The sequence below is a fragment of the Rana temporaria genome, chromosome 3 (genome assembly GCF_905171775.1).
Source record: "Rana temporaria chromosome 3, aRanTem1.1, whole genome shotgun sequence".
In the NCBI taxonomy this organism is placed as follows: Eukaryota; Metazoa; Chordata; class Amphibia; order Anura; family Ranidae; genus Rana; species Rana temporaria.
The window spans coordinates 407,747,568-407,774,107 of NC_053491.1; the positions used below are offsets into that span (position 1 = coordinate 407,747,568).

General features: G+C 44.8%; 1 protein-coding gene across 1 annotated transcript in view; it reads left to right on the plus strand.

Annotated features, from left to right (window-relative positions):
• The window catches only part of LOC120933019 (neuropeptide Y receptor type 1-like), a 36,168-nt gene extending 13,383 nt beyond the window's left edge, over positions 1–22,785 (plus strand). Inside the window, exons 2-3 of the mRNA XM_040345955.1 lie at positions 11,621–11,684; positions 20,297–22,785. Coding sequence (XP_040201889.1) covers positions 20,323–21,441 — 1,119 coding nt within the window. The 5' untranslated portion in view covers positions 11,621–11,684; positions 20,297–20,322 and the 3' untranslated portion in view covers positions 21,442–22,785. The remainder of the gene's footprint in view (positions 1–11,620; positions 11,685–20,296) is intronic.
• Positions 22,786–26,540: the final 3,755 nt, after the last annotated feature.

Here is a 26,540-nt window from a genome sequence, read left to right on the forward strand (position 1 = left end):
CTGCTGATTTTATCACCCAATCATGTGCAAGCAAGAAATGCTGTTTTTTATTTTCCTTGCATGTCCCCCTCAGATCTACAGTGACTGCACTTCCAAGTGCACTTGCAGTGCAAAGTGGATTTGCCTTTCGTAAATAACGCCCCATATCTCCCTAGTAATTCAGAGATTAAACAGAGGGCATTCCTATTCAGAACATCTTTTAATCTTAAACTGTCCGTAAAAATCCACCTAAGGTATAACTTATTCTCCCTCCCTGGTGGTAAGTAGCTCGTACCCGATAGGGGCATCAATGGACTGTTATCTTTCCATAGCCTGATTTTAAACAGGCTATCCCACACTCTAAAGGCTTCCTTTGTTATTGGAGCTGCGTCTCCAGGAAGGTCCCAGTATTGCCTTGGTACCCAAATTATTTAACCCAGGCATATTCCGCTTAGGCCCCGTACACACGGTCGGTTTGGTCCGATGAGAATGAACCGAAGTTCATTTTCATCGGACCAAACCGACCGTGTGTATAGGCTATCGGTCTGAAATTTCTAAACATGCTTCAAAACCGAACCGATAGACCGCTGCCCCATCGGACCAAACCGATGGTTAGTACAGAAAAGCATCGGTTCAAAACCCGCGCATGCTCAGAATCAAGTCGACGCATGCTTGGAAGCATTGAACTTCGTTTTATTCAGCACGTCGTGTGTTTGACGTCACCGCGTTCTGACCTGATCGGATTTTGGACTGATGGTGTGTACACATATTACGTTGTACGGCCACTTCAGAGGTGAACGGCTGAAAACGGACCGACGGGCCAGTCTCATCGGTTTGGTCCGACCGTGTGTACAAGGCCTTAGAATTTCTTCCAATGATACCCATTTTTCTGGGAGGTACCATGAATCCAGTCAATTGTCCTCTGTAGAACCGCTGCGGGTGAGGTGGAGATTGTGATGTCACTGCCCATTGGTCCAAGTACAAAAATTAAAATAAATCATGAAACTACAAAAAAGTTATTTCGACGCTATACACAAACAAAATGTATGTCCTTTTCCCCCCACAAATAGAGCTTTCTTTTGGTGGTATTTGTTCACCTCTGTATTCTTCCGTTTATATGAGAAAATAGTGCAGCGCAATATAAAATAAACAGCGCAATAACACAGTAATTAAACGATAACAAATTATTTAGTAATTATTTAGTAATGCATAAATGCAAAAAAGTCCAAAGAGTGAAAAAATTCCAAAGGAACAGTGTGACAACCACTCCAAATATTCACTGGTGACTTTAACTTCAAATACAGTGATCCCTCCACCGTTAAGAATGGCTACTCTCACCTTAGGGTATGGACCCCTGTTTTACCAGGCAGTCATAACAGCAGAAATCAATAAACAGATTGGTGCGATGTGTGAATGGCAAACTTCTTAAGCGCAGCAGCATTGGGATCATAGACAAGAGAAAAACAGATCTAAGTGCTCTCTGTTTTAAAATCAGCTTGAATTTATTAAAAAGGCATATACAGGCTACTCACATTAGCCCGAATGAAAAACGGCAGAAAGAAATACACACAGCGTGTGTTTTCACAGAGATGGCAGCGAGCGACTTCAGGCTCCTACCCCCGTACGCGTTACGTTGTAGCAACTTCCTCAGTTTAGGCCAATATGTATTCTTCTACATATTTTTGGTTAATAAAATCGCAATAAGCGTATATTGATTGGTTGGCGTGAAAGTTATAGCGTCTGCAATATAGGGGATATATTTATGGAATTTTTATTGTTAATTTTTTTTTTTTTACTAGTGGCGGTGATCAGCGATTTTAAGCGGAACAGCGACATTGCGGCTGACAGTTCAGACACTTTTTACACTTTTTTGGGATCAGTGACATTTATACAGCGATCAGTGCTATAAAAATGCACTGATTACTGTGTAAATGTCACTAGCAGGGAAGGGGTTAACACTAGGGGTCAATCAAGGTGTTAAATGTTTTCCCTGGGAGGTGTTTCTTACTGTGTGGGGGTGGGACTGACTGGAGGAGAAGAGAGATCACTGTTCCTGATCACTCGGAACAGCAGATCTCTCTCTCTCCTCCCCTGTTAAAACAGGGATCTGTCTGTTTACATTGACAGATCCCCATTCTGTCTCTCTGTGGAGCAATCTCGGGTGGCCGGTGGCCACACGCCGTGGGCATGCGCAAGCACCTTTCACAGCTCTTAAAGCAGCCGACATACACCTATGGTGGTTTGCACAGCCATGCCAATCTGCTGCCATATAACGGCAACTGGTCGGCAGCAGGTTAATTACAGTGATACTAAAGTCTCATTTTTTGTTTTGTTAAAAATAACAAACATGTTATACTTACCTCCTCTGTGTAGTGGTTGTGCACAGAGCAGCCCAGATCCTCCTGTTCTCAGGTCACTTTTTGGTGCTCCTGGCCCCTCTCTCCTGTTGCGTGTCCCCACAGCAAGCAGATTGCTATGGGGGCACTTGAGCCCAGCCACAGCTTCCTGTGTCCATTCAGACACAAAGCTGCAGCCTGACCCCGCCCCTTCTCTCTCCTCATTGGCTCACTGACTTTGATTGACAGCAGCCAATGAGACAAAGCCCTGAGTCCTGTGTCTTTTTGCTGCTTCATTCTCTGTTATCAGCCAGTCACTTCTGTCAAGTTCCCTGACACAGGAGATAAAATCATCTGAACATTTGTGTCAGGGAGGTAACTTAGAGACAGATAAGCAGAGAGCTTGTCTGTTCACAGTACAGCTCTGCATGTGTCTTCATTCCTCTGCCTATGTGGAGGGAGTGGGGGCCTTTCCTCCAATCAGCTCACCGCAGTGTATGCCCAGATCCCTCCCACTGCTGAAACAGGAAGAACAATTTCTAACAAGATTTGTACTTTGTAAAGAATGTAGAAAGGGAAAGACTGCAGATAAAACCTATGTGGGGAGATTTGTTTAATCTCTGTGTATCATCTTGCTGCTCAGGAACTGCAAGAAGCCGAAGCAATGTCAGGTACCCAGACTGCTTGCACTAAATTTCAAAACAAATTAAACCCAAACACATAAATGAAATATGTAGGAGCTTACCAGTTCTTAGAAGTGGTGGCTGCATTAGTTTATTTCCTTTTTTTTGCCATTTCATCTGGTGATTTGTATGTTTTTTATTTTTCAATTCTTTTAACAGACCAAGCTGTGAAGCAAAAGTGTCCGTTAGTTGAGACAAACCATTTAAAGCAGAACTAAACCCATCGATTTGTTTCCCTAAACAAGGGATGCTGTGAATAACTGTCACAGTCGTTACATGGCTTGAATGTAACTGTAAACTCTCGTGTTTTTTCACCTTATGCATCTAATGCATTAAGGTGAAAAACCTTCTGTCATGCATCTTCCCCCCCAGAGCCCCCGTTTTACTTACCTGAACCCGTTCTTTCTCGCCCCGTTATGAGCACACCAGCTCTAGTCGGTGTCTCGTGTCCTGATTGGATAGATTGATAGCAGTGCAGCCATTGGCTCCCACTGCTGTCAATCAAATCCAATGATGTGGGCGGAGGGGGCGAGGCTGAGTCCTGCTGTCTATGTCAGTACGAGTGCCATGAGGGTTTGCGCTTCTCCAATGGGGCACTCGAGAAGAAGAGGAGCCAGGAGTGCCGCTGAGGGACCCCAGAAGATGAGGATCGGGGCCACTCTGTGCAAAACCAACTGCATGAAGGAGGTAAGTATGATATGTTTGTTATTAAAAAAAAAAAACAAGTGTTTAGTAACCCTTTAAATTGATGGATTGAATTCTGCTTTAACACTGACAGGGGTGCTTACAATGGTCATCTTTTATTATTTTATGTAAATGTTAAATCTTTATCCCAAAAGGAAAAAAAAACTGTTGCTGTAACTGCTTAAAAAGGAATTAACAAGAGTAAAAGAGAGTGCACTCTCTTTTAGGCCCCTTTCACACTGACACGTTTTTCAGGCGGTTTAGCGCTGCTATACAGCCTGAAAAAATCATGCCCTGCAGTCTTCAGTGTGAAAGCCCGAAGGCTTTCACACTGAAGCAGTGCGCTAGCAGGACCGATCCAAAAGTCCTGCTAGCCGCATCTTTGGAGCGGTGAAGGAGTGGGGTGTTTACTGCTCCTACACTGCTCCTTCCCATTAAAATCAATGGGAAACCGCGGCAATACCGCCGGCAAGGTGCCTCTGCAGAGGCCGCTAGTGGGGGTTAAAACCGCACCCACTAGCGGCCGAATATCGCGGTAAAAACCACGGTATAGCGGCGCTAAAAATTTTTAGCGCCGCTATGCACCTCCTGCGCCCAGTGTTAAAGGGGCCGTAGGGCTCTTTCACATGGGCGGCCCTTTCAGGTCCGCCTGCCAGTTTTTTGGGGGAACCTGAACGGGCACTCCATGCTCCTCTATGGAGCCGCGGATGTCAGCGTTGACATGCCCGCTGACATCCCACGGAGGAAAAACCTACTTTTCCATCCGTCTGGCGAATCGGATGAACACGGACAGACGGTCCGTGTTCATCCGATCCCCCCATATGGGAGAGCGGAGAAAAGACAGGGGGGTCCCTGCACAGTGTGTGGGGACCGCCCTGTCATCCGCCGGATCAGCGAGGGATCAACGGAGCGATCCCCACTGATCCGCCCCGTGTGAAAGAGGCCTTAATCTTGTCTTTTCAGCTGTGAGTATTCCCGCTGGTTGATGGAACAGCACAGCAAAACCTATGGTACACCCTACTGGTTTAACACATACTATTAACGGTTCCTTTCCATACATATACTCTATTGAGGGATTCTTGTGGAACTGTTTTGGCTTTTATTTCCATCTTGCCATCAGCTTATTGCCTTCATTGATTTTCTGGACCTCAGCGCTTTTGGTGTTTTCTATTCTTTTTATTAAAGTGTAATTTAACCTATCCATTTAACAATTAAAAAAAAGTTATGTTTCCAACATGCCAGGGATCATAACTGCCACATTTATTTATGTTCTTAAAGTGGAACTTTAGTCAGAAAATGAAGTCCTGCTAGATCGCTTCAGGCTGGCCCATTTTGCAGGTATAGCTAAAACATAAAAAAAAAAATCCTATACTGTTTAAAATCCAAAAATACATTGTCTCACCATGTTCTGCACTTGCTCAGTTGCTCTCCATTTTTAGGCACTTAACCCTCCTGGCGGTATCACCGAGCGTGACTCGGGGTGGATTTTTTCTGCTATAATCAGTATCCCTGAGTCACGCTCGGGGTAGCTATGCAGAGCCTGCAGCGTGCGCTGGCTTACCTTGTCCCTGGATCCAGCGATGCCACCGCGCTGTGTGAGCGAGCGGGACCTCGCTCAATTCACACAGCGTCCTCCTGTGCCACCGATCTCCGTTCCCTGCGACGTTACGACGCACAGGAGCGGAGATCGGCGCCAAATTCAAAAACGTAAACAAACACTATACATACAGTATACTGTAATCTTATAGATTACAGTACTGTATGTAAAAAATATACACCCCCCTTGTCCCCTTGTCCCTAGTGGTCTGCCCAGTGCCTTACATGTACTTTTATAAAATAAAAACGGTTCTTTCTTTCTGCAAACTGTAGATTGTCCATAGCAACCAAAAGTGTCCCTTTATGTCAAAAATGTTTTTAGATCAGCTAGAAAACAGCGATAATAAATTATAATCACTTGCAGAATTGTGCGATAGCGATTTGTGGGGAAATTCGTTATAAAAAAATAAATAAATAATGACAGCGACAATTTTGCAACTGAGAAAATTTCAGTCAATTGTTGCCACTGTGCCCACATCAATTGTCGCCACTGTGATCACATCAATTGTCCCCACTGTGCCCACATCAATTGTCCCCACTGTGCCCACATCAATTTTAGCCACTGTTCCCACATGAATTGTAGCCACTGTGCCCACATCAATTGTCCCCCACTGTGCCCACATCAATTGTCCCCACTGTGCCCACATCAATTGTCCCCATATCAATTGTCCCCACATCAATTGTCCCCACTGTGCCCTGTAAAATGCTGGCACTCGCAATTGCCTAAAAGGGTATTTATGGAACAGGCATGAGGTTTTAGCTGCTACCATGCTACCATGGGTTTGAGACGCTTCAGCCAATCAGGTTACTGATAACCAGAATCAGTGAACCTGATTGGCTGAGACGGCCGCCAGTCTTATCCAAGGGACGTAGCCCCCTACGTTCCGAGGATAAGACATCCGGGAGCTGAAGGGCTGTACTAGGAAAGCCTATCAGAGCCGCTGGCTCTGATAGGCACTTCTGATAGGTTATCTGACTAGGCTGGCCACAATAAAATACACTCATGCAATGCATGAGTGTATGTTATTTGCGCGGCGCTGCTGCAGAACAAATTTTTAAAAGCCTTAAAGGGACCATTTTTTTTTTTTGATAAATACAGGAGGGGGGGGGGGGGCGCCCGGGCAGCCCCATATGGACGGGCCGCCACTGACCCAGACCAAAAGGTCCCAGAACTCCTATAGCAGGTCTATAAGGTCCCTCACCCAGCAACTCATTCCCAGTAGAGGTGTATCATTCTAAAGGATATAAGCAGTCTTCAGCCATTACTATTTTTTCCCTCTCGCTGAGTAAATGGGCTTCCTCACTGACTGATGTGTCACTGGGAACTCTTAGTAAGCCTTGTGAGGTTTACAAGTAACAGATTGGGAGATTGGGAGCCCCTGGGTACAACTGGCAGACATGACACATTGACTTCCCACATACCACCTCCACTAGGCTTTTCTGTTCACAAGCTATTTTCTGAGAATTGGCCATTCCTACTGAATAACAAATAACTTGGTTTCACATTCGAAGAAATTAACATTAACAAATTAAAGAGTAAAAGGTTCAATGTATATTAAAGCCTATCTCTGGTCAGTATTTTGGTTCCTTTTGCGTAGAGTGCATGTGGAGCCATTACATGTTTGAGGGACAAATAATGCAGAATGAATTCTAGTGAATTTGGCTGTTTAGTAAATCAGCATTAAATGGAGCAAATCACAGGTATACAAATCAGAAAAGCCAAATATAGTCATACTTATAGCCGGATTCCCAAATAGTTACGCCGGCATATCAGTAGATACGCCGACGTAACTCTGAATCTGCGCCGTCGTAAGTTTAAAGGGGTGGTTCCCCCTTAAAAACAACTTTTTTTTATTCCACTGGCCCCCCACATTACAATCGAATTAAGGCTATTATTTTTTTTTTGCTGCTGTACATACCTTGATACAGCATCTTCACCCGTGCATCCGGGTTGCGAGTCCCGCGGGAGTGGGCGTTCCTCACATGTGTTTGATTGATGTTTTTCCCAAAAACGAGCTCTCCCCCCGTCGCGTAAGCCGCGTCACGATTGGCGAAAGGAGCCGAACGGCTATGCGCATGCGCAGTATAGCGCCGACTCGCCGTTCGGCTCCTTTCGCCAACCGTGACGCGGCTGACGCGACAGGGGGGAGCTCGTTTTTCCGAAAAATGTCAATCAAACACATGTGAGGAACGCCCACTCCCGCGGGACTCGCAACCCGGATGCACGGGTGAAGATGCTGTATCAAGGTATGTACAGCAGCAAAAAAAAAATAATAGCCTTAATTCGATTGTAATGTGGGGGGCCAGTGGAATAAAAAAAAGTTGTTTTTAAGGGGGAACCACCGCTTTAAGTGTATTCTCAAACTGAGATACACTTAAACCTAGTTAAGATACAACAGCCTGCGCCGTCGTATCTTAGGGTGCAATATTTAGGCTGGCCGATAGGTGGCGCTTCCGTTGAGTTCGGCGTAGAATATGTAAATGCCTAGATACACCGATTCACGAACGTACGTGCGCCCGTCGCAGTAAAGATACGCCGTTTACGTAAGGCGTTTTCCGGCGTAAACTTATTCCATCAAATAGCTGGCCTAGTCAATGTTAAGTATAGCCGCCGTCCCACGTAAAAATTAGAAAATTTTACGTTGTTTGCGTAAGTCGTCCGTGAATAGGGCTGGGCGTAATTTACGTTCACGTTGAAACCAATACGTCCTTGCGGCGTACTTTGGAGCAATGGACACTGGGATATGTACACGGACGGCGCATGCGCCGTTCGTAAAAAACGTCAATTACGTCAGGTCACCCCCCGTTAACATAAAACACGCCCCCTCATCCTCATTTGAATTAGGCGCGCTTACCCTGGCCCCATTCACGCTACGCCGCCGTAAGTTAGGAGGCAAGTACTTTGTGAATACAGTACTTGCCTCTCTGACTTAAGGCGGTGTAGCATAAATAAGATATGCTACGCTGCCTTAAAGATACGCGCCCCTACCTGAATCTGGCTATTAAAGTTTACCAGTGGCAGTGCATCCATGAGGGACATATGGGCGCCGCCCCCCCCCCCCTCTCCTGGCACCGCTCTATCACCATAGATAGACTCAAACATTGTATTAATCTATCTATAGTCACTGCTGACACCCCCTATTCAGGTGTTTGGGCGCCAGGCACCTGAATTACAGCGGTGGGGGTGTTTTTTGGAAGCACCTGATTAGAGCGGTAGGCTCTAATAGGCGCCCAAAAAGGTGAACAGGTGCCAAATGTGTCACCGGAGGGGGGGAGGGATCCAAAAAGCGGAGGTTCACTTTTTGTGTGAACCTCCGCTTTAAACACAAGGTCATCTTCATAGTCTTTCATATCCCTCTGATATTTTATTTTCTTCCTCGCCGCTGTTTCTTTATCTTTTTGTTCCATATCTCTATTCAATTGCTTCGATGGGGCAATAAATTCTGGTAATTCTTCTGATGTTTCAACAGTGGATTTCAATTCAGATATGGTGCGATCTATTGTTCTAATTTTTCGTTGCTTCTTTTTAATCAATAGATCAAGGAGTTCTAGACCCTTGTCATTAAATAATTGAAACCACTCCTCTGTGGATTCCTTATCGAATACCCAATCATTGATAGGAACATCCCATCTCAGTCTTCTCGGTATTAGTCTATCTTTAATATATTTTTTGTGTGTTGCTATATCCCACCATGCATTGATCTTTTTTTCCATTAAATATCCAATTTTTCTAAAACTGTAGATCCACTGTTCTATTTTCTAAAAAGCCAAACACTTCCATGGTTGTGGCACGAGGCAATGTAGATAGAATAGCAATATGAAAAATGGGGGAACTAATGCGCAAACCAACAAGGGATAAAATATACTAAAAACTAAAAAAGGAGCAGTCACCTAAAAAGTGTTCACACACTGAAAGGTATAACAATAAAAGGGGGGTGAGGGGGCACTTACCATAAAAAATATTTTAAACTATATGAGGAATAAAACAGAAAGGCTTATTATTTAGCCTCTTAAGGTGAGAGGCTGGGGGAAACGTTTGGCACGTAGCACTGGATGAAAGCACCTGCACTTTATTGGATATCACTGCATTTAAGAGACAATTGTTTTGTATCTGCACTTTTTGGATTTATTTGCACATTGCTGTGGAGTGTGGCTAAGGCCCTGTACACACGGGCGGATTATCCGATTAAAACGGTCCGACGGACCGTTTCCATCGGACATATCCGCTGCCGGATTTTGGTCTGATGGTTGTACACACCATCAGACCAAAATCCCAGCGGAAAACATACGCGGTGACGTGTCGCGACGTGGTCGTGCCGTCGCTGCGACGATGACGCAGCGACGTGCGCGACCCTGGAAGGTAAATACTTCCACGCATGCGTCTAATCACTTCGACGCATGCGAGGGATGGCGGTCGGTCGGACAAGTCCGGTGAGTCTGTACAGGTTTCCAGCGGACAGATTTCTTAGCATGCTAAGAAATTTTTATCCGCGGGAAACTGTCCGATCCGCCGGACAATTGTCCGTTTGGGCCTACAAACGACCGGATCTGTCCGCTGGAACTGGTCCGTCGGACCAGTTCCAGCGGATAGATCCGGTCGTGTGTACAGGGCCTTAGAGATTTTCCAGCAAAAGGATTTGCATTATTTTGCATTTTTTTTTTTTTTGGAATAGTTTTTTCTGCACTAAAGACTGTTTATTGCACAATTTTATACAGTTTTTTTCTAGTGTATGTATTTTGCATACTTCTGCACTTTTTGTGGAGAGTCGCTTAGAGATTTTCCAGCACAAGGACTTGCATTATTTTGCATGTTTTTTGGAACAGTTTTTTCTACACTAAAGACTGTTTATTGCACAATTTTATACAGTTTTTTTCTAGTGTGTGTATTTTGTATACACAGATTGTATATATATATTTTTACACAGGTCATTTCTGCACTGGATTGTTGCACTTTTAAATACATTTTTCACAGTGGTATTTTATTATTTTGACCTTTATGAAGAGTCGTGTATGGATATGTTTTGCAATTATCACTCTTGAATTATTTGGGTTTTTATGCACGCTATTTCATATACCGTATTTATCGCGGTATAACGCGCACCCGCGTATACCGCGCACCCCTAAAGTTGCCCCGAATCCTGTGGAAAAAAAGTTTTTTTTGTACTTACAGTTTTGGTGTCTTGCGCGGCGTCCATCGGCGGCCTCGTCGGGTCCGGCAGCCGTCTGCGGCTTCGGGTATCCTCTTCGTCGGGTCCGGCGTCCTTCTGCGGCTTCGGGTGTCCTCTTCGTTGGGTCCGGCGTCCGTCTGTGGCTTCGGGTGTCCTCTTCGTCGGGTCCGGCGTCCTTCTGCGGCTTCCTCCCCGCTCGTTTCCCGCGCCGAGTTTGAATACTGCGCCAACATATACCGAGAGCAGTACACTCGTGTATCGTCGGGCAGGCTCGGCAACTCTCGCGCTGACGTCCTGTACACTCAGGACGTCAGCGCGAGAGGCGCCGAGACTGCCCGAAGATACACGAGTGTACTGCGCTCGGTATATGCCGGCGCAGTATTCAAACTCGTGGCGGGAAAGCGGGTATCGGCGTATACTGCGCACCCACGATTTTGCCCTGATTTTCAGGGCAAAATAGTGCGCGGTATACGCCGATAAATACGGTAGTTTAAAATATTTTTTTAGTAAGCGCCCCTCACCCCCCCTTTTATTGTAATTGATGGGTACAGTAACTGCGTTTGATGTCACAGTGGCTGCGCTTATTGGGCACAGTGACTGCGTTTGATAGGCACAGTAGCTGTGTTTGATGGCACAGTGGCTGTAATTGATGGGCACAGTAGCTGTGTTTGATGACACATTAACTGCGTTTGATGGGCACAGTGGCTGCAATTGATTTTTTTTTTTTTCAGTTTGTTTGCGCCCCCAAAAATTTTGAGCACCAGCCGCTTTAGGTTGTCTCTATCAGACCTAACATTGTCATGGACTTCCTGTTCCCATAACAATTGCTATGTTCACAAATCCCCCCCCCCCTACAGATTATTTGTTTGTGCAGATAGTACGTTATATTTCCTGATAGAATCAACTAACACTATTGATTATGTCACTTCTTTGTTCTCATTATTGCTTGTTCTGTACTATCCAGATATCACAGGAAAAGCTTGGTGTGTGGCTTGTGAAAATTGCATAGCATTTATTAGTATTGGACTTTCAGACCTCATCTCCAGTTTGTATTTTATGGCTTATCTCTTATTTAGTTATTGTAATATCAAAGCTATGTGTTTTTGTCACTATTCTTTAGCTATTTTCTTTTTCTTTTTTTTTAAATGTCTGCTAATATTTTTCTCTTTCACAGGTCTCCTGTAAATCAGCTACACATACAATAATGACTCGTTTCAGAGCTTGGTCCTAATGGTTTCGTAAGTATTGACATTTAATTGTTTCAGAAATTGTTAGGTTATATAACATTCTGCACTTTTAAAACATTATTTATTCATGGGAGATTGTTATTAATGAATTCCTCCTCTGAAAGTACAGGCTCCCTTGCTTGAATGTTGGTTCATTGTCTTCAGTACTTGTCACTGATCCAAAAACAAGTACTGTATGTGGATATAGGAGCGGGTTTAGGTGATCACCTGCCCCCTATCTATTGATTAGCACCCCTGTGCTTCTTTTTAGGAGACTTTAAAATTCATAGTTAAGACTGCAGTATACGGAGTGCCTTGACGTGGCCTGCAGCTCACACAGGTATTTGCAAATACATGCAACTAAACCTCTGTTTTTAATGCATACAGCTAGACAGATTAATTTGGTTTAGTGTTTTTTTGGTTGGTAACTTTGAGCCTGGCTATTATGGAAAAAAAAATTATATTCCATATATATATATATTTAATCGCATACTGCTAAAAACGCATCTCATTTAAAGTCCCAAAACCTCAACCCCTTTATCCATTTACAGGGATGGAGGCCTGTGGTAGTTCTATCATATGCCTCATCTAAAATCCCAACCCTATCCCCCCTTTTTTTTAACTGTATGTGGATATAAAGCTGTGATTTCACTATAACCTTCCTCTGTGTGCTTCTTTTGGGCCTCAGAATCTATTGAAGCCAGAATGAACCAAGCATCTAGAACTTTCCCATGGAGGTCAGCAGTGACAGCCTCCATATTTTGGTCAGTACAGGTTTCATTTAAAGGGTCACACCACCAAAAATTTTAATTTAGTGTCTGGTAGGTTGAGTCGCCCACTAGTTATTTCTACCCTTTGGGGTCTCCAGCAGTGGAATCTCCCTATTTCCTGGCTCAATCCTCACCCACCTTGGAATATTGAGAGTTCCCACCTGTATCGGGTTTTTGTTATATTTGACAGTATTTGCTTGGTATCTGAAGACAAGATATGGTAAAAATATGGTAGAAACATACTAGACTTTTGTCTGTAGATTTTTTCCATATAGTGTTGTAGCGGACCCCCGACTCCCAAGGGCATGATGGTGACCCCCAGAGCCAGGGAGAACTGACATTCCTCCTCAGGGTGCAGGTTACTAGACATAGTGGGTGTGGTGCAAGATAGAAAGATTGGGCGCTAGTCTTTTTTTGTAAAAATTAACAAAGAGATTGGAGAACAGGACACCCTTAGGCAAATGTAATAGCAATTAAGGAAAACTCTGTAAAAAAAATAGAACTATTTGAGATTTCCGGACTTGCCATATTTTTTTTTTGAGTTATCGGGATCCATAGACTTAATCTTAAAAATGGTGTCAATTCCTCAAACGTTTTGTTACTTTAAATGTTTAGTGATGCTTTAAGGTATCGTAAGGTTATTTTACTGATCCGGAAGTAACGAGTTGTCGGTCATAATATTAATCTTCTCAATTTAAAAATTTTTCATTGATCTACTTCTAATTCACAAAGTGAATTTGCTCTACAATAAGTAAGTAGGGGGAAAAAGAGAGAAGACGGTGGGAGTATTAGGACAGAAGGTGGGGTCCTGCTCTTAGTGAAATGATTGGATTCTTACTAAGTTAAGGGGGTTATATGAGGGTCATTTAAGAATGAACTCTATTTTATTGACTAATATCACATGTGTTATGGTATCACAAGTATCAACTTTTACGTTGCACTAGAATATCTCTCAGGGGAACATTATATAGGAAAATTTAGGGTAAATACTATATTTCCGTTATAACGGTTTGTGGACACATGATCTTTTTATTTCTTCCAAATCTGTTTATTTTTGAATAAAGATCGTTTATTCGATTGTGACCAAAGTATAGTTAGGAATATGTGATGTCGAAATGTATCTTCCTGTAATACATTGTGATGTTATCCTTGATGTATGAACTCGATTGTACTGTTTATATTTTCAAAATAAACTTAAACTTGATTGAAAAAAATAAATAAAATAGAACTAGGAAGACAGCAATACAGATAAAGGACCTTTAAGCTGAATGCAGCAATCTGTATCTTGTAGCAACTGCTGTCTCCTATAGCAACAATTTCTCTCACAGTATCCTGCTGTAGATCTTCCTGCTTAACTCTCAGTATCCCACTGTAGATCCTAAAGCTCAGCTCACCGTCTCTTACTAGACTTCTTGGACTCTCAGCTACCTTCTGGATTCCTTCGAGCTTCACCCACAGCTAACTGCTGTACTTATCTTCAAGCTTTACTTACAGCTACCCACCGTACTCCTTCAAGCTTTACTCACAGCTACACCCTGTCTTCCTGTATAAATCTTCGCTGAAGCTTTCCCACTTACTACACCGTCCCCTGCTAGTGAGGCATCTGCTCTGGTACTCCTTCAGAACTTCATCCCTTCCAAAACTTGCCTCTGGTAACCAATGTGGTCGTCCCTTTGTGGCAACTGCTTCTCCTTTACCGTGGGAAATTATCAGGCTTCCCTAGGACTAAGCCTCTGAGACACGCAGTTCCGCCCCAGGCTTCGGGCTTAACCTTTGCTGCTCCTCCTTTGCAGAACCTTGAATTACTGGAGAGGTCTCCCTTAGACCTAGCAGCCAGTAGGACTTTTGGATAGGTCTCAGGCTTCAGGCCTAGCAACCAGGAGCCGTTTGATACACCACCATCCAGGCCGCAGCCCGGTGATCTGCCGGGCTTGTTCCAGCTATGGTATTAGTTCCACTAAACAGCTGATGATCAGCTGTTGCGTTCGGCTATTGCTACTGCGCATGCCCGGAGTCTGCGCAGTCGGTTGTGGAAGAAGCTCGGCGATGGTCATCTTCTCCTCCTCCCTCCCTGAGGCCTCCCCCGCCTGGGTGCTCGCTGACTGGTGCCCTGGATGGGCCGCTGTATTGTCAGTCAGTGAGCTCCTCCTGCTCTGTCAGCCCCATAGAGCCGCACACAGCCCCCTCTCCGATCCGTTTCAAACCCGACGTGCTGCACCGGCGAGATTGCGATCAATTGTCACAGAAACAGAATTTAAAGGATGTAATAAATATACATGTCTGGAGGAAATGTTATGAAACTGACGGTGTGGCGCAGTGAAGCTTTCCGGTAAGCTCCACAAGCCGGGTTTCCAGTCTCAGCAGCTAGCTGCCGATTCCGTGTTCCACAGCTGACGATCAGCTGTTTTGTTCGGCTATTTCCGTAGCCTGTTACTACGCATGCCCGGAGACTGCGCAGTCGGTTGTGGAACTTCCCCCATAGGGGAACATTGAGGACAAGTCACCGGAACAGCAAGAACCCCGATCACCTGACCCAAAGAAACTCCTGCTGATTGGCTGAGACAACTTATTTACCTATCACCTGAATTCACTGCAATCCGTCATCCTAGTACCAGAGGCAACAGTCCCACCTATTGACAGAAGAGAGAGACTACCAATTCAACTCTGACTTAGGACAGAAATCAGTGGATCTAACTATCAATTAGCCAGGCAAGTTACCACCTAGCACAACTAGATTTATTAGCAGCCTTGTTTAGGACCAGGGTGCTATAGTGTTAAAACCAGACAGGTTATAGTGAGGTGAGCTTAAAGGTACCGCCTCTACCCACTAGCCTAAAAAAATGTAAAAATTGTATTCTTATATTAAGGGGCACAGTATGAAGTAATTGAGAAATATTGGGTTATGCTGCTGCCTCAAGAGATTGGACACTGGCAAACAATAAGCTATAAGGACAGCTTATTGTGAACCCCCCCCCCCCCACCGCCAGTAGCGGCTGGTGTTTTTTTGGGGGGGTGGCAAACAATTCTCACCACACCACCCCCCCCCGGTCACCATAGACCCCCCCCCCCCCGGCCTACCCTCACGGGCAGTGTGGCGGGCGGAGTCAGCTTTTCGCTGGGCTACAGGCTGCTTGTTGGCTCAGTTCCCATCTTCTTCCTTCTATCCTCCTCCAGCCAGCTAATCCGATCGGTCCATCGGGTGACAGGTCTCATGATCCGCTTCCCGATTGGCCGGGAGGAGATTAGGTGTTACAATAGTGAATTTTCATTCGCTATTATAACACAACTGGGTGAGCTTGGAGCGCAGTGCTCTGCGCCCCGAGCCCAACCAATTTTGAAGCCTATTAGAGCCTCTGGTTCTAATCACGTGCTTCAAAAAAAAAAAACATTGGAATCCAGCCTGGGCGTCCCTGCATGTAGATCAGGGGGGCCAGACGCATGTATGGGGGGCGGCACCTGTGCGCCCCTAGTGGACACGCCGCCACTTCCTCACACTTCTTGCATGCCTCAGTGTCCTAGGAGATTGAATATTTTCTCTCCTCTGAGAGAAGCAAAACCTTTTATTTACTTTTTATCAAGATTCTTTCAGATGCTGCATAGCCAAAATGGGCTAATTTTGCAGCTTTCCAGACTGACTGATATTTGCCAATGCCAAAGAAAACAATACCCGAACTCCACTAAGAGGAGAAAGCAGGGCTTACCTAGTTGGATGCAGAACCGGCCGTTGCTGCATTAGTCCCCCGCCAGTTCTAAGACTGAGAACCGAGCAATCAAACACCGCTGATAGCTCTGTCTTTAGAGCTCCATGAGCAGAGAACTGATGACTGTCAGCCACAGCTGTCTGATCTGCCCCCCACACTCACTGGAGTGCTGGACTGTGGTGGGGGTGGGAGCGGCTGGCTCAGGCTCAGCCAGGTGCTGGTCCAGGGTTGTGGGTGGTCCTGATCATATTGTTGCAATCTTTCCCTAGCCTGGACCGGCCCTGTGATGTCAGCCGACAGTGGGCTTCAGCCCGCTGTCTGCTGAAAAAGGGTCACACAGGAGTGCAGAAATAACTGTGATCCTCCAACAGAAGCCAAGCTTTGCCTGTACTTCTCCTTTATTATCTTCTGTCCTTCTTTGAGCTGCAGTTAAAAGGTCAGACAGGGACCCACCCCCTCCTTCCCTCTCATTCATTGAGAAAAGTCTGTAAAATGTCCCTGGGAGTTGGGCTTTGCTGTAGTCGCTCATTTAGACACTTGTGTGTAAGATGTAAGTCAGCTGCAGAGTGCCTTCCAGGTCCTCGGCCGCAGCGCATCTTTCTGGAGAAACCCTGTCCTTTAAGGCTTCGTAATGAGTTTGCCCATCTGCGAGTCCTAAATTTCAGTGAAACAAAGAAACTTGTATTGGAGCCGCTCAGACTTTGAAGGGGTACTAGGCCTTAGTCTACCGCTGCGAGTGCCGACCGGGGAAGGAGCTCGACCTGGCTCCAGATGTCAATAGCATTGGGGGGCGTGGCCTGGTTTGAGCCCAGGCTGAGGTTTCCATACACCATTTCTAGTGGGTCTGCTTTGATGTGTGTCTGCAGGGATATCTACTTCACCACATCCTGAATTTCAGTGCTATACTGTCTATCTGCTGCAGGGGCTATCCAGAACACCACTGCAGTTAGTTACTAGAAGTGTGCCCTACATTGTGGGACATGTGCCTCCACCTTAGGGTTGGCAGGAGCATGGTAAGTGCCTTTATGGAATGCCTGTGACACTATGTAAAATCTGTTGCACACCTTAATGGTGGGACTGTTACACTTTTTTAATATTTCATGCACCACCTTCAGCACCTGCACCATTCTGGCCTGTTCATGCGCATTTGCTGCCGATGTGCAGCAATAAATCTGTATCGTTTATGCACTCCTCGTTTCTCTCACCCTTGTGAAGTGAACTTCTACCAGCTCCTCGTAAGGCAGTGGCCCTGTCCTCCTTGCTGACAAATGACCTGGTCAAAGACAGCACTTAACCCTTCCTGCTCTGCAGCTGGCCCGTGAATAGCCCTTGCTGTTACTGTCTTACTTACAAACCATTTATATGCCAGCCTATGGTGACCTAGTCACAAAAGGCCATTAATACCTCCTGTTCTACAGTTGTACAGATCTCACTTGTATGTTGCTAGTATTGTGGATCATGAGCACAAGTAAAGCGGACCTACAGAACTTTCAGTTCACAATCCTCCAACAGTTTTGGGGCAGACTGCAGTGTTCTAAAGGTTCTGACACTGATAGCCCAAACCACAGTCCCATACGCTCCTAGAAGTCTCAGCTTCCTCAGGTGTGGCCCCCCAATTCTAAGTTATTCAGAGATGATTCTGGCTTGGGCGGAACGTCACACTCCAGCTCTGACCACTGGGTACATCTCAGGCATAGAAGTTTCAGCAGACTCTCTCAACATCTGGGCTCTAGAAAATGGCCTTTTCACCCAAAGTGTTTCAAGATCTTTGTCGCGGGTGGGAAATGACATGGCCATGATCTGCTTATATTTCGTAAAGAAATAAACTAAGTTCATACAGCTTCATAACAAATTTGCCAAAGCAGTAGATCCTAGAGTCACATTAGCTATGGCCTTGCAGCTTGAGAAGACGTGGTGTATCCGAGTCAGGAAGAGATGTTGTGAGTACAGACAAATCTCTGTTAGCTTATGTCATGTGCAGGGACTTTGCACTACATCTCCTGGCAAGAGAGTAAATGGTGGCACTCAGGCAAAAAAACAATAATCTCCTGCGCTCCGGTGTTTCGCTAAACACGGGTGGTGTAATCCACTCTTTGGCAAAGTCTAGAATCTTGCAGCCCTCTTCACAACAATGGGTGTTCATACAACTAGAAAGAAAAATAAAAGAAGGAGGGCACACCAACCTAGTGCATTACGAATATAAAAGTTTTATTAAAAATATAAATGCAATAGTACTACTCATAAACAGGCATATGCAAAGGCTTTTCTATTGAACGATCTGCATCCTTTGCATGACGCGTTTCAGGGCCGTACCCTTTTCTTCAGAGCCTAAGCGGTCAAGAATAAAAGGGTACGCCCCTGAAACACGTCAGCCGTTCAGCTTTTTGGGGTACCATCGGAACCTTCCGTCATCAGGTCTTGTCCGCAGGTGCCAAGGGATGCAGTTCGTTCAATAGAAAAGTTTGTGAGTAGTACTATTGCTTTTATATTTTTAATAAATCTTTTATATTGGTAATGCACTAGGTCGGTGCGCCCTCCTTCTTTTCTTTTTTTTTTTTTGGCACTCAGGCAAAGGCAGCATGGGTGTCTTCTGCTAAAATAAAGTGTATCCAAACTCAAGGCCAGTGTAATGAGCTCCTAACGTGGGCCTGATTACATTCAGTGCAGCATTGTCATCTTTCTACAGGTAGTCTATTGGATTTCTGACAGGTTCTACTTTTTTCACTTATCAAACAGGTGTAACAAAAAGCTTGCAAAGGTATATTTAAAGCTGAAGTGTAGTCTAAAATATGTTTTCTCCTATAGCTGCAGTCACATCACTTACCTGTGATGAAGTATGACTCACGTTGTGCAGGCAGTTGGATCCTTCTGTGTAGGGTGCCTGGTTCTTTGGTGCTGAACTGCGAACCCTGAGGGAGTTAAAAGAGAAGTATGGGATTTTTTTTTTTTTTAAGAATCAGACTTACATAGGTGGATGCAGAACCGGACGTTGCTACATTAGTACCCCGCCAGTTCTAAAACTGAGAACCAAACGATCAAACACTGCTGATCACTCTGTCTTTAGAGCTCTGTGAGCAGAGAGCTGGTGACTGTCAGCCACCGCTGTCTGCTCTGCCCCCCCACGCTCACTGGAGCGCTGGACTGTGGAGGGGTTGGGAACGGGTGGCTCAGACTCAGCCAGGTGCCGGTCCAGGGCTGTGGGTGGGTCCTGATCATATTGTCATGATCTCTCCCCAGCCTGGACCGGCCCTGTGATGTCAGCCGACAGCGGGCTTTAGCTATTATCCACATGCTTATTATATAACTCTAGGTCTCTCTTGGTGAGATTTCTACCCCTGAGCTCACACTAATTATATATATAACAGGCATTACAAAGGGTGTCACAATTTCCAATTATAATATGAAAAACGCAACAGGTCAACGGCATGCCTCTAGCCACAGTGAAGTGGCAAGAAGCCAGGACATTTGTTTGGGAGCTCTCACAGCTGCTGGCCTAGAGAAATGCAAGTAATCCATGGGTGACTCAGCTCATCACCATCCACCCATAGCTTAAAGTTGAACTATGGTCAAGCTATTAAAATATACATATGATGTAGGCTATCCATACAAGTAAGAATGGAATTTTTCTAAGCACCCTCAGGAAACATTTTGTAAATCCCTGATGATTCTACCAGTAGCACAATTGGATAGAAACATTCTTTGATGGACTAGCAATGTTCTTTCTTCTGTAGTAACATCACTGTAGTGTTGTCATCCTTGCTGCTCCTGCTGTAGCTGATTAGATACCGCCACCAGTGATAGCCTATCAGTGAATAGCTATGCCTATTTTCATCCACAGCCCTTTAGATTGACAGATTGCTTTATCTATAGGAGCTTGGGAAAAATATGTAAAAGTCTTGCGCAGTCTGTCCCACCCTCTAGCACTGTTTAGCAGGATGCAAAGAAAATGTAGCTTCCCAGATGCAATGATCATTATATCCAAGTAAATTAATTACATGCATGTCTTGAAAATCCCCGCTTATCAAGACAAGGTCTTGAAAGGACTGTAAATATCTCAATATAATATGTATTGGGTGAAATTATGCTATAATGCACATGAAGTGGACCTGATGAACTTGAATTTGTGAATTAATCAGTTTGTTTTGCTTTGTAGGTACATCTTGAGGAACTTCAGTTTATATGAAAATGGAGGATTATCTACGACTTCTGTACCTTAATGTGACTGGACGTCTGGGCCCTAACTGGGAAGGGGACGACCCATGTGCAGAATCTGTTGGCAATGTAACCTTTTTAGTTGTGGCTTACAGTGCTCTCATAGCTGTGGGACTTATTGGAAATTCTTGCCTGGTCTTTGTCATTGCACGTCAACGGGAGATGAGGAATGTCACAAACATTTTTATTGCTAATCTTTCCTGCTCTGATATACTTATGGCTTTGGTGTGTCTACCCGTCACTGTAATTTACACTCTTATGAACCGCTGGATTCTAGGCGAGGCACTCTGCAAAGTTACACCATTTGTGCAGTGTATTTCTGTCACAGTCTCTGTGCTGTCACTAGTCCTCATTGCTTTGGAAAGGCATCAGCTCATTATTCACCCAACTGGTTGGAAGCCCTTGCCATGGCATGCTTATCTTGCTGTTGCTGTAACTTGGGCCATTTCATGCTTCATTTCTTTGCCATTCCTTTCTTTTAGCATTCTAACCAAGCAACCATTCCAGAACCTATCATTGCCATTTGACCCTTTCATTGACCACTTTGTTTGCACTGACAGTTGGCCTTCTGAGAATCACCGTCTGGCTTACACCACCTGTCTTCTGCTCTTCCAGTACTGCCTACCCCTACTACTTATTCTCCTTTGCTACCTCCGTATCTTTCTGCGACTGCGAAGGAGGAGGGATGTGGTAGAGCGAGCAGGGGGTGGGGATTCAGTTGGACGCAGGGGAGGCCACCGCAGAGTAAATATCATGCTTCTTTCTATTGTAGTAGCCTTTGGCCTTTGTTGGCTTCCCCTCACTGTATTCAATGCCCTTTTTGATTGGGACCATGAGAGCATTTCATCCTGCTACCACAACCTTATATTTTCTCTTTGCCACCTGGCAGCCATGGCATCCACTTGTGTCAACCCTGTCATGTATGGTTTCCTCAACAGTAACTTCCAAAAGGAAGTGAAGACCTTGCTTCTCCGTTGCCGCTGTGCAGGGGGTCGGGATAAGTATGAAAGTTTCCCACTCTCCACTGTCAGTACTGAGGTGTCAAAGGCTTCTCTACAAAGTGTAACTAATGGAAACAATGTTTAAGGCAAGCTGTCTGGAACCTGGTATGAGTTTGATAGACAAATAGTCGGACATTCATCTCTAATTTCTGATTTGTAATTCTGAAGCACAAAGTTGTGCCAAAATGCTGCTTCCTGGAAATTCTCTCGTGTTACATAAAGCTTAAACCATGCCAATGACACCAATTTCTGCTACTTTACTGCACATGTTTACATTGAATAATATAAGAAAAAAATATATTTATAATACCAAGACGTTTTGACCCTCATCTAGCAGCATGCACACTGATGTTTGTGAGTTGTGTTCTTCTTCATACCATTCAGACATTATTGATTGGACAAAAAAAGAAATCATCAGCCTTATCCAATTGTCACCAATTGCTTTTCATCAAAGAGTGTCACTTTTAAGCAGTCACTTTAAAACAAATCAGGAGTTGAGCATGTTGCAAATATTATTACCATGAGAGCTCCTGTTTCTTCCCAAGACAGCCTCACCAAACCTTTCTTACTGCACATATACTCCCCGACTTAACAAATGTGGACATTTGCTTCTCAAGTTGCACTAAACACAAGAAAAGATCTGATTGATAACTGCATGATGTGTAACAGAACTTGAGAATAAAAGGACTACACTAGTTACCTGCACTTTACATGTAATTGTTAAATGGGAATATAGGTATTCTTGACCCGTGAGAAACCTGAGTGGCCATTTTCATCTGGATATACTGCAAGCATGGACCTGCTCTGAAGATCTTCTGGCAGATGGCAGCAGCTGACTTACCCACAAGTTCTGACATTTGATGTTTACATGTATACAACGATATGTTTGTAGAACTTTTATATATTTCCCATCCTGCATAGAATGTATGGGCTCATTGGGCTGGCCTCCAGATGTATTTTAAGTGTTAAACTGGTTACAGAGAAGCTCTTCGGCATCAGCACAACGTATTTATATGGTTGGCACCACGTGGAATTAGCAGTTATTTTTAACAAGCTGAACGGCTATATTCCCAAGCCAATGCAGTATTGATTAATGACTGGCATAGCTACAACCATTCGTTGCCACCCTGGCAGTATTTTTATATCTGGATTGCAGTTGAATTTGTTATCTTCATTGAATATGAAACAAGAAGCTAATTCAGGGTAACATGGTCTAAAATGAGCGAAAACTGGAAAATGTTTATATTATTATCCTATGACATATCTGTAAAATGGTTTGTGCCGTACAATTTTAACGGCTTACAGACACTGGAAAGCATTTAAAGTCACTGATGAAAAAATGCATGGTAAAGGACTACATTTAAGTGGAACTATAGGCAAAACTTTTTTTTTCTTTTTCATTTTGGATAAAGAAAGAGAAGGTTATAACCCCCCATTTTTTTCTTTTTTTTCCCAATCTGTGTCCCATTGTGGAGATTTGCCTTTACTTCCTGTCCCAAAGCCAAACAGGAAGTGAGAGGAAATCCCTGCAAATATAGGAAATTCCTTGGGGGCCCCCAGGCTGCCAGAACTAGCTTCTCCATTGGAAGATTTCCCCTTTATTACTTTTCTAGTGACAACCGGAAATTTGGGATTTTCTTTCAATTTCAATAATAATGGTAAATAAGACAGATAGAGACGGTGAATCTCTATGAAGGGGGCACAGACAGCAATAAAAACTGATGGGTTCTAAACTTCAAATCCCTATCCAAAACGAACAAAAAGGTTTTCCTTTAGTTATACTTTAAGGTTAAACTTTCAGAAAGAATATATATTTTTTTTTTAGCTTGCATTCTTCATGTGTTGCTCACATGGGCACTGACTGCACCTGTGTGGTATTACATTATTTCTCAACTCCTGTCCCAGTATTTGGTCCAATCTAGTTAAAAAAAAAATCCTTGCAATACAATGCTGCTCACTTGTGTTGAGCCATTTGGCTCCAAGCATTCCTTCTGTTCTGGCATCTGCAAGAGGGTTAGCAGACAAAGGGGATGCGTACAGGGTGCCCCCCTTCATCGCCATTTGTAGGAAACCTGGGAGTGCTTATTACTGTATTTCTAGTGTTCCACAGACTCTGTGTATGTATGTGAGTCTGTGAATGGGGAGGCTGGATCTTCCCTTTTGCTGTCCTTTTTTTGTGATTTAAGGTAAATGTGGCTTTTACCTGTGTGTACTTTATATACAGTACCATAACAGTTTAGCTGTTTGTGTGCCTTGGGCAGTCTGGTATTGCCCTTGCAGTACATGTGCTGGGTACACATGTATGTCTGTACAGTATTTGAGTGGTCAGTGCCTGCTGCCAGAGCTGTGTTCATGTAAAAAAGTGATTGCTGCACCATGTCTCAACCATACTAGAATTACTTAGAGGAATACCCTCCATTGTGTGAGGTCACTTGCAAAATTAACGTGTCTTGTTAAAAGCAATTTAATGCTTCCTGCCACCCAGCGTTTAGACCCACGTTGGTGCATGTACAACAGACTGCATTTACCTGTATAGTACCTCCTGGCTGTAATGCATACACAGAAGTGATCTAAATGTTGGTTGACAGTGAGGATTCACCTGAGCCACATTAAGACACATGTAAGGACCCCATCAGCACCACTCTCATTATATTTACATTTCACGATACAAGCGGTGTAAGCAGGACTGGACTGGGACAGAAATTTGGCCCTGGACCTCATCCAGACTGGCCCACTTTGACAGGTCTCTCCCATGGTGGCCGGACAACTCCGACAGCACACACCCTCCCCCCCCCCCTGGCCACCCAAGCCCCCTCTCCCCCTTCACTAGCCACTAGCCGTTCTACTTTATTAGAGTAGAACGGCTGGTACTGGTACTCTGATAGGCAGTGCCAGTGGGGAAGCTAGACATTATTTCACCCGGGGCAAAAAATCAGTTTGGTGCCGCCACTAATGGGACAAGATTAGGCAGGAGGGAGAAACTCCCAGACCATAGCTGTTGAGTCAGCTGTCTGTCCCCTACCCCCATGCTCCTCTGTCGTCCCCCCTGCTCCTCTGGTCCTCCCCCTGCTTCTTTGTTCCCCCCAGGTGAGCCCTGCGGGGAGGGAGAGGAGGTGAGCGCTGCGGGAAGGGAGAGACAGAGGAGCGGAGGGGGGCATCAGTCCACTGTCACTGAAGCCGGCCCACTGAGCCACTGGCCCACCGGGAAACTCCCTGTAGTCCCAATGGCCAGTCCATCCCTGGGTGTAAGCAAGTTTAGATTACAGTATTTAGAGTGGGATTTAAGATCTGGGAAGATAAACCACTGTTCTAGCACTCCAGTTACACAGTACAACATTTTGCACAGCAAAGCAATAGTGCAGGCTATTAAAATATATCTCAACTCAATAAAAACTTTGAATATACAGCAGCTTATCAGTCCTCAGATGTGGTGGCTGCATTAGTTTACTCTTCTGTAGGTTTTTTTTTTTTTTCAATTTGTTTTCACCCTGTGGTCCTGCCAGTAGTACATTTCCCAGTCGTGGGTGACAACACTCACTTATTGCACCATTACTTATGAGGGCTCATGCACATGGGGGAAGAGGTTCGTATAGCGTAAACAAAGGTCTTATTTTTGGTGTCCGACAGTCACAGGTCAAAGAGAGAAAAATCTCAGCCACCCCACACCATACAAGCCCAGAGTGTAATAGGTGATAACAGCCTCAGCCTAACTCCATGCAGACCATGCCCCCCCTCCAACAAGTATGGCCCCACCCCATGACAAAGCCCCATGGGCGAAACATGTGAGAAGTGTGGCCTGGATGAAGTTAGGCTGAGGCTGTTATCACCTATTACATGCTGGGCTTGTATGGTGTGCGGTGGCTGAGATTTTTCTTCGTATTACATGGAGTCAGGGCGGACTCTTAACCTGATCCGCACCCTCAGTGGAACACACCAAATGGGGGACATAGATGCTGAAGTGGATACCCTAAAGTTGGTTTAGGTCAGGGGTAGGCAACCTCAGGACGCCAGCTGTGGTGAAATCCCATCATGCCTCTAGGACTCATGTTTGTGATTGTTGGGATCTTGAAATGTCTCATGGGACTTGTAGTTTCACCACAGCTGGAGAGCCAAGGTTGCCCACCCCAGTTTAGGTTCACAGGAGTCACATGTGTTGTATACATTGGTACAGGTATGGATGTACATTCCTGAACACAGACAGTCTGCATTCAGCATGTAGACGTGGATAAAAAGAAAATAGTGCTCAGTGTCCAGAGAAATGCAACTTCGAAAGTATGGTTCATAGATGCTTATTAAAAAGTAGCAACTTGTACATCAAGCCAACAAGGAAATAGACTCCCCCTTCTTCAGGGCTATTGACAGGAAAAATTCCCAGTAATTGATATATTGGATCAAGGTTTCATAAACCAGGATGGAAGGATGCCAGCTTTAGTTGCATAGGCAGTAAATGGCTGCTTATGCAACTAAAGCCAGCATCTTGCCATTCTGGTTTATGAAACCTTGATCCAATATGATCATTCATATGAATTGTGCCCATCAACTAGTATGCAGCAACAGCCCTGAAGAAGGGGACTTCTATTCCCCCGAAATGCATTGGCTTGATGTACATGTTGCTACTTTTTTATAAACGTCTATGAACAATACTTAAGAAGTTGCTTTTCTCTGGACACCGTGCACTCCTTTTGTTGTATCAAAGTCTACATGCTGAAATTACCTTAAAGCGGAGTTCCACCCAAAAATGGAACTTCCGCTTTTCGGAACCCTCCGGTGTCACATTTGGCACCTTTCAGGGGGGGTGCAGATACCTGTCTAAGACAGGTATTTGCACCCACTTCCGGGAACAGACTAATGCGGAAGTCACGCCCCTTCCCGCACCCCTGCTGTCTTCTGGGAAACACACTGTTCCCAGGAGAGAGCGGGAAACCAGTGACGGCGCGCCGTGCTACTCGGGCATGCGCAGTAGGGAACCGGGCAGTGAAGCCGCAACGCTTCACTTCCCGATTCCCTCACCGAAGATGACGGCGGGTGCAGCCGAGGGACGAGTGATTGCTCGGCCTCGGCTGCCAACATCACGGCACACACTGGACAGGTAAGTGTCCATATTTTAAAAGTCAGCAGCTGCAGTATTTGTAGCTGCTGGCTTTTAAAAGAAAAGCAGCAGCCCAATCCCCAAGAGGGCCCATT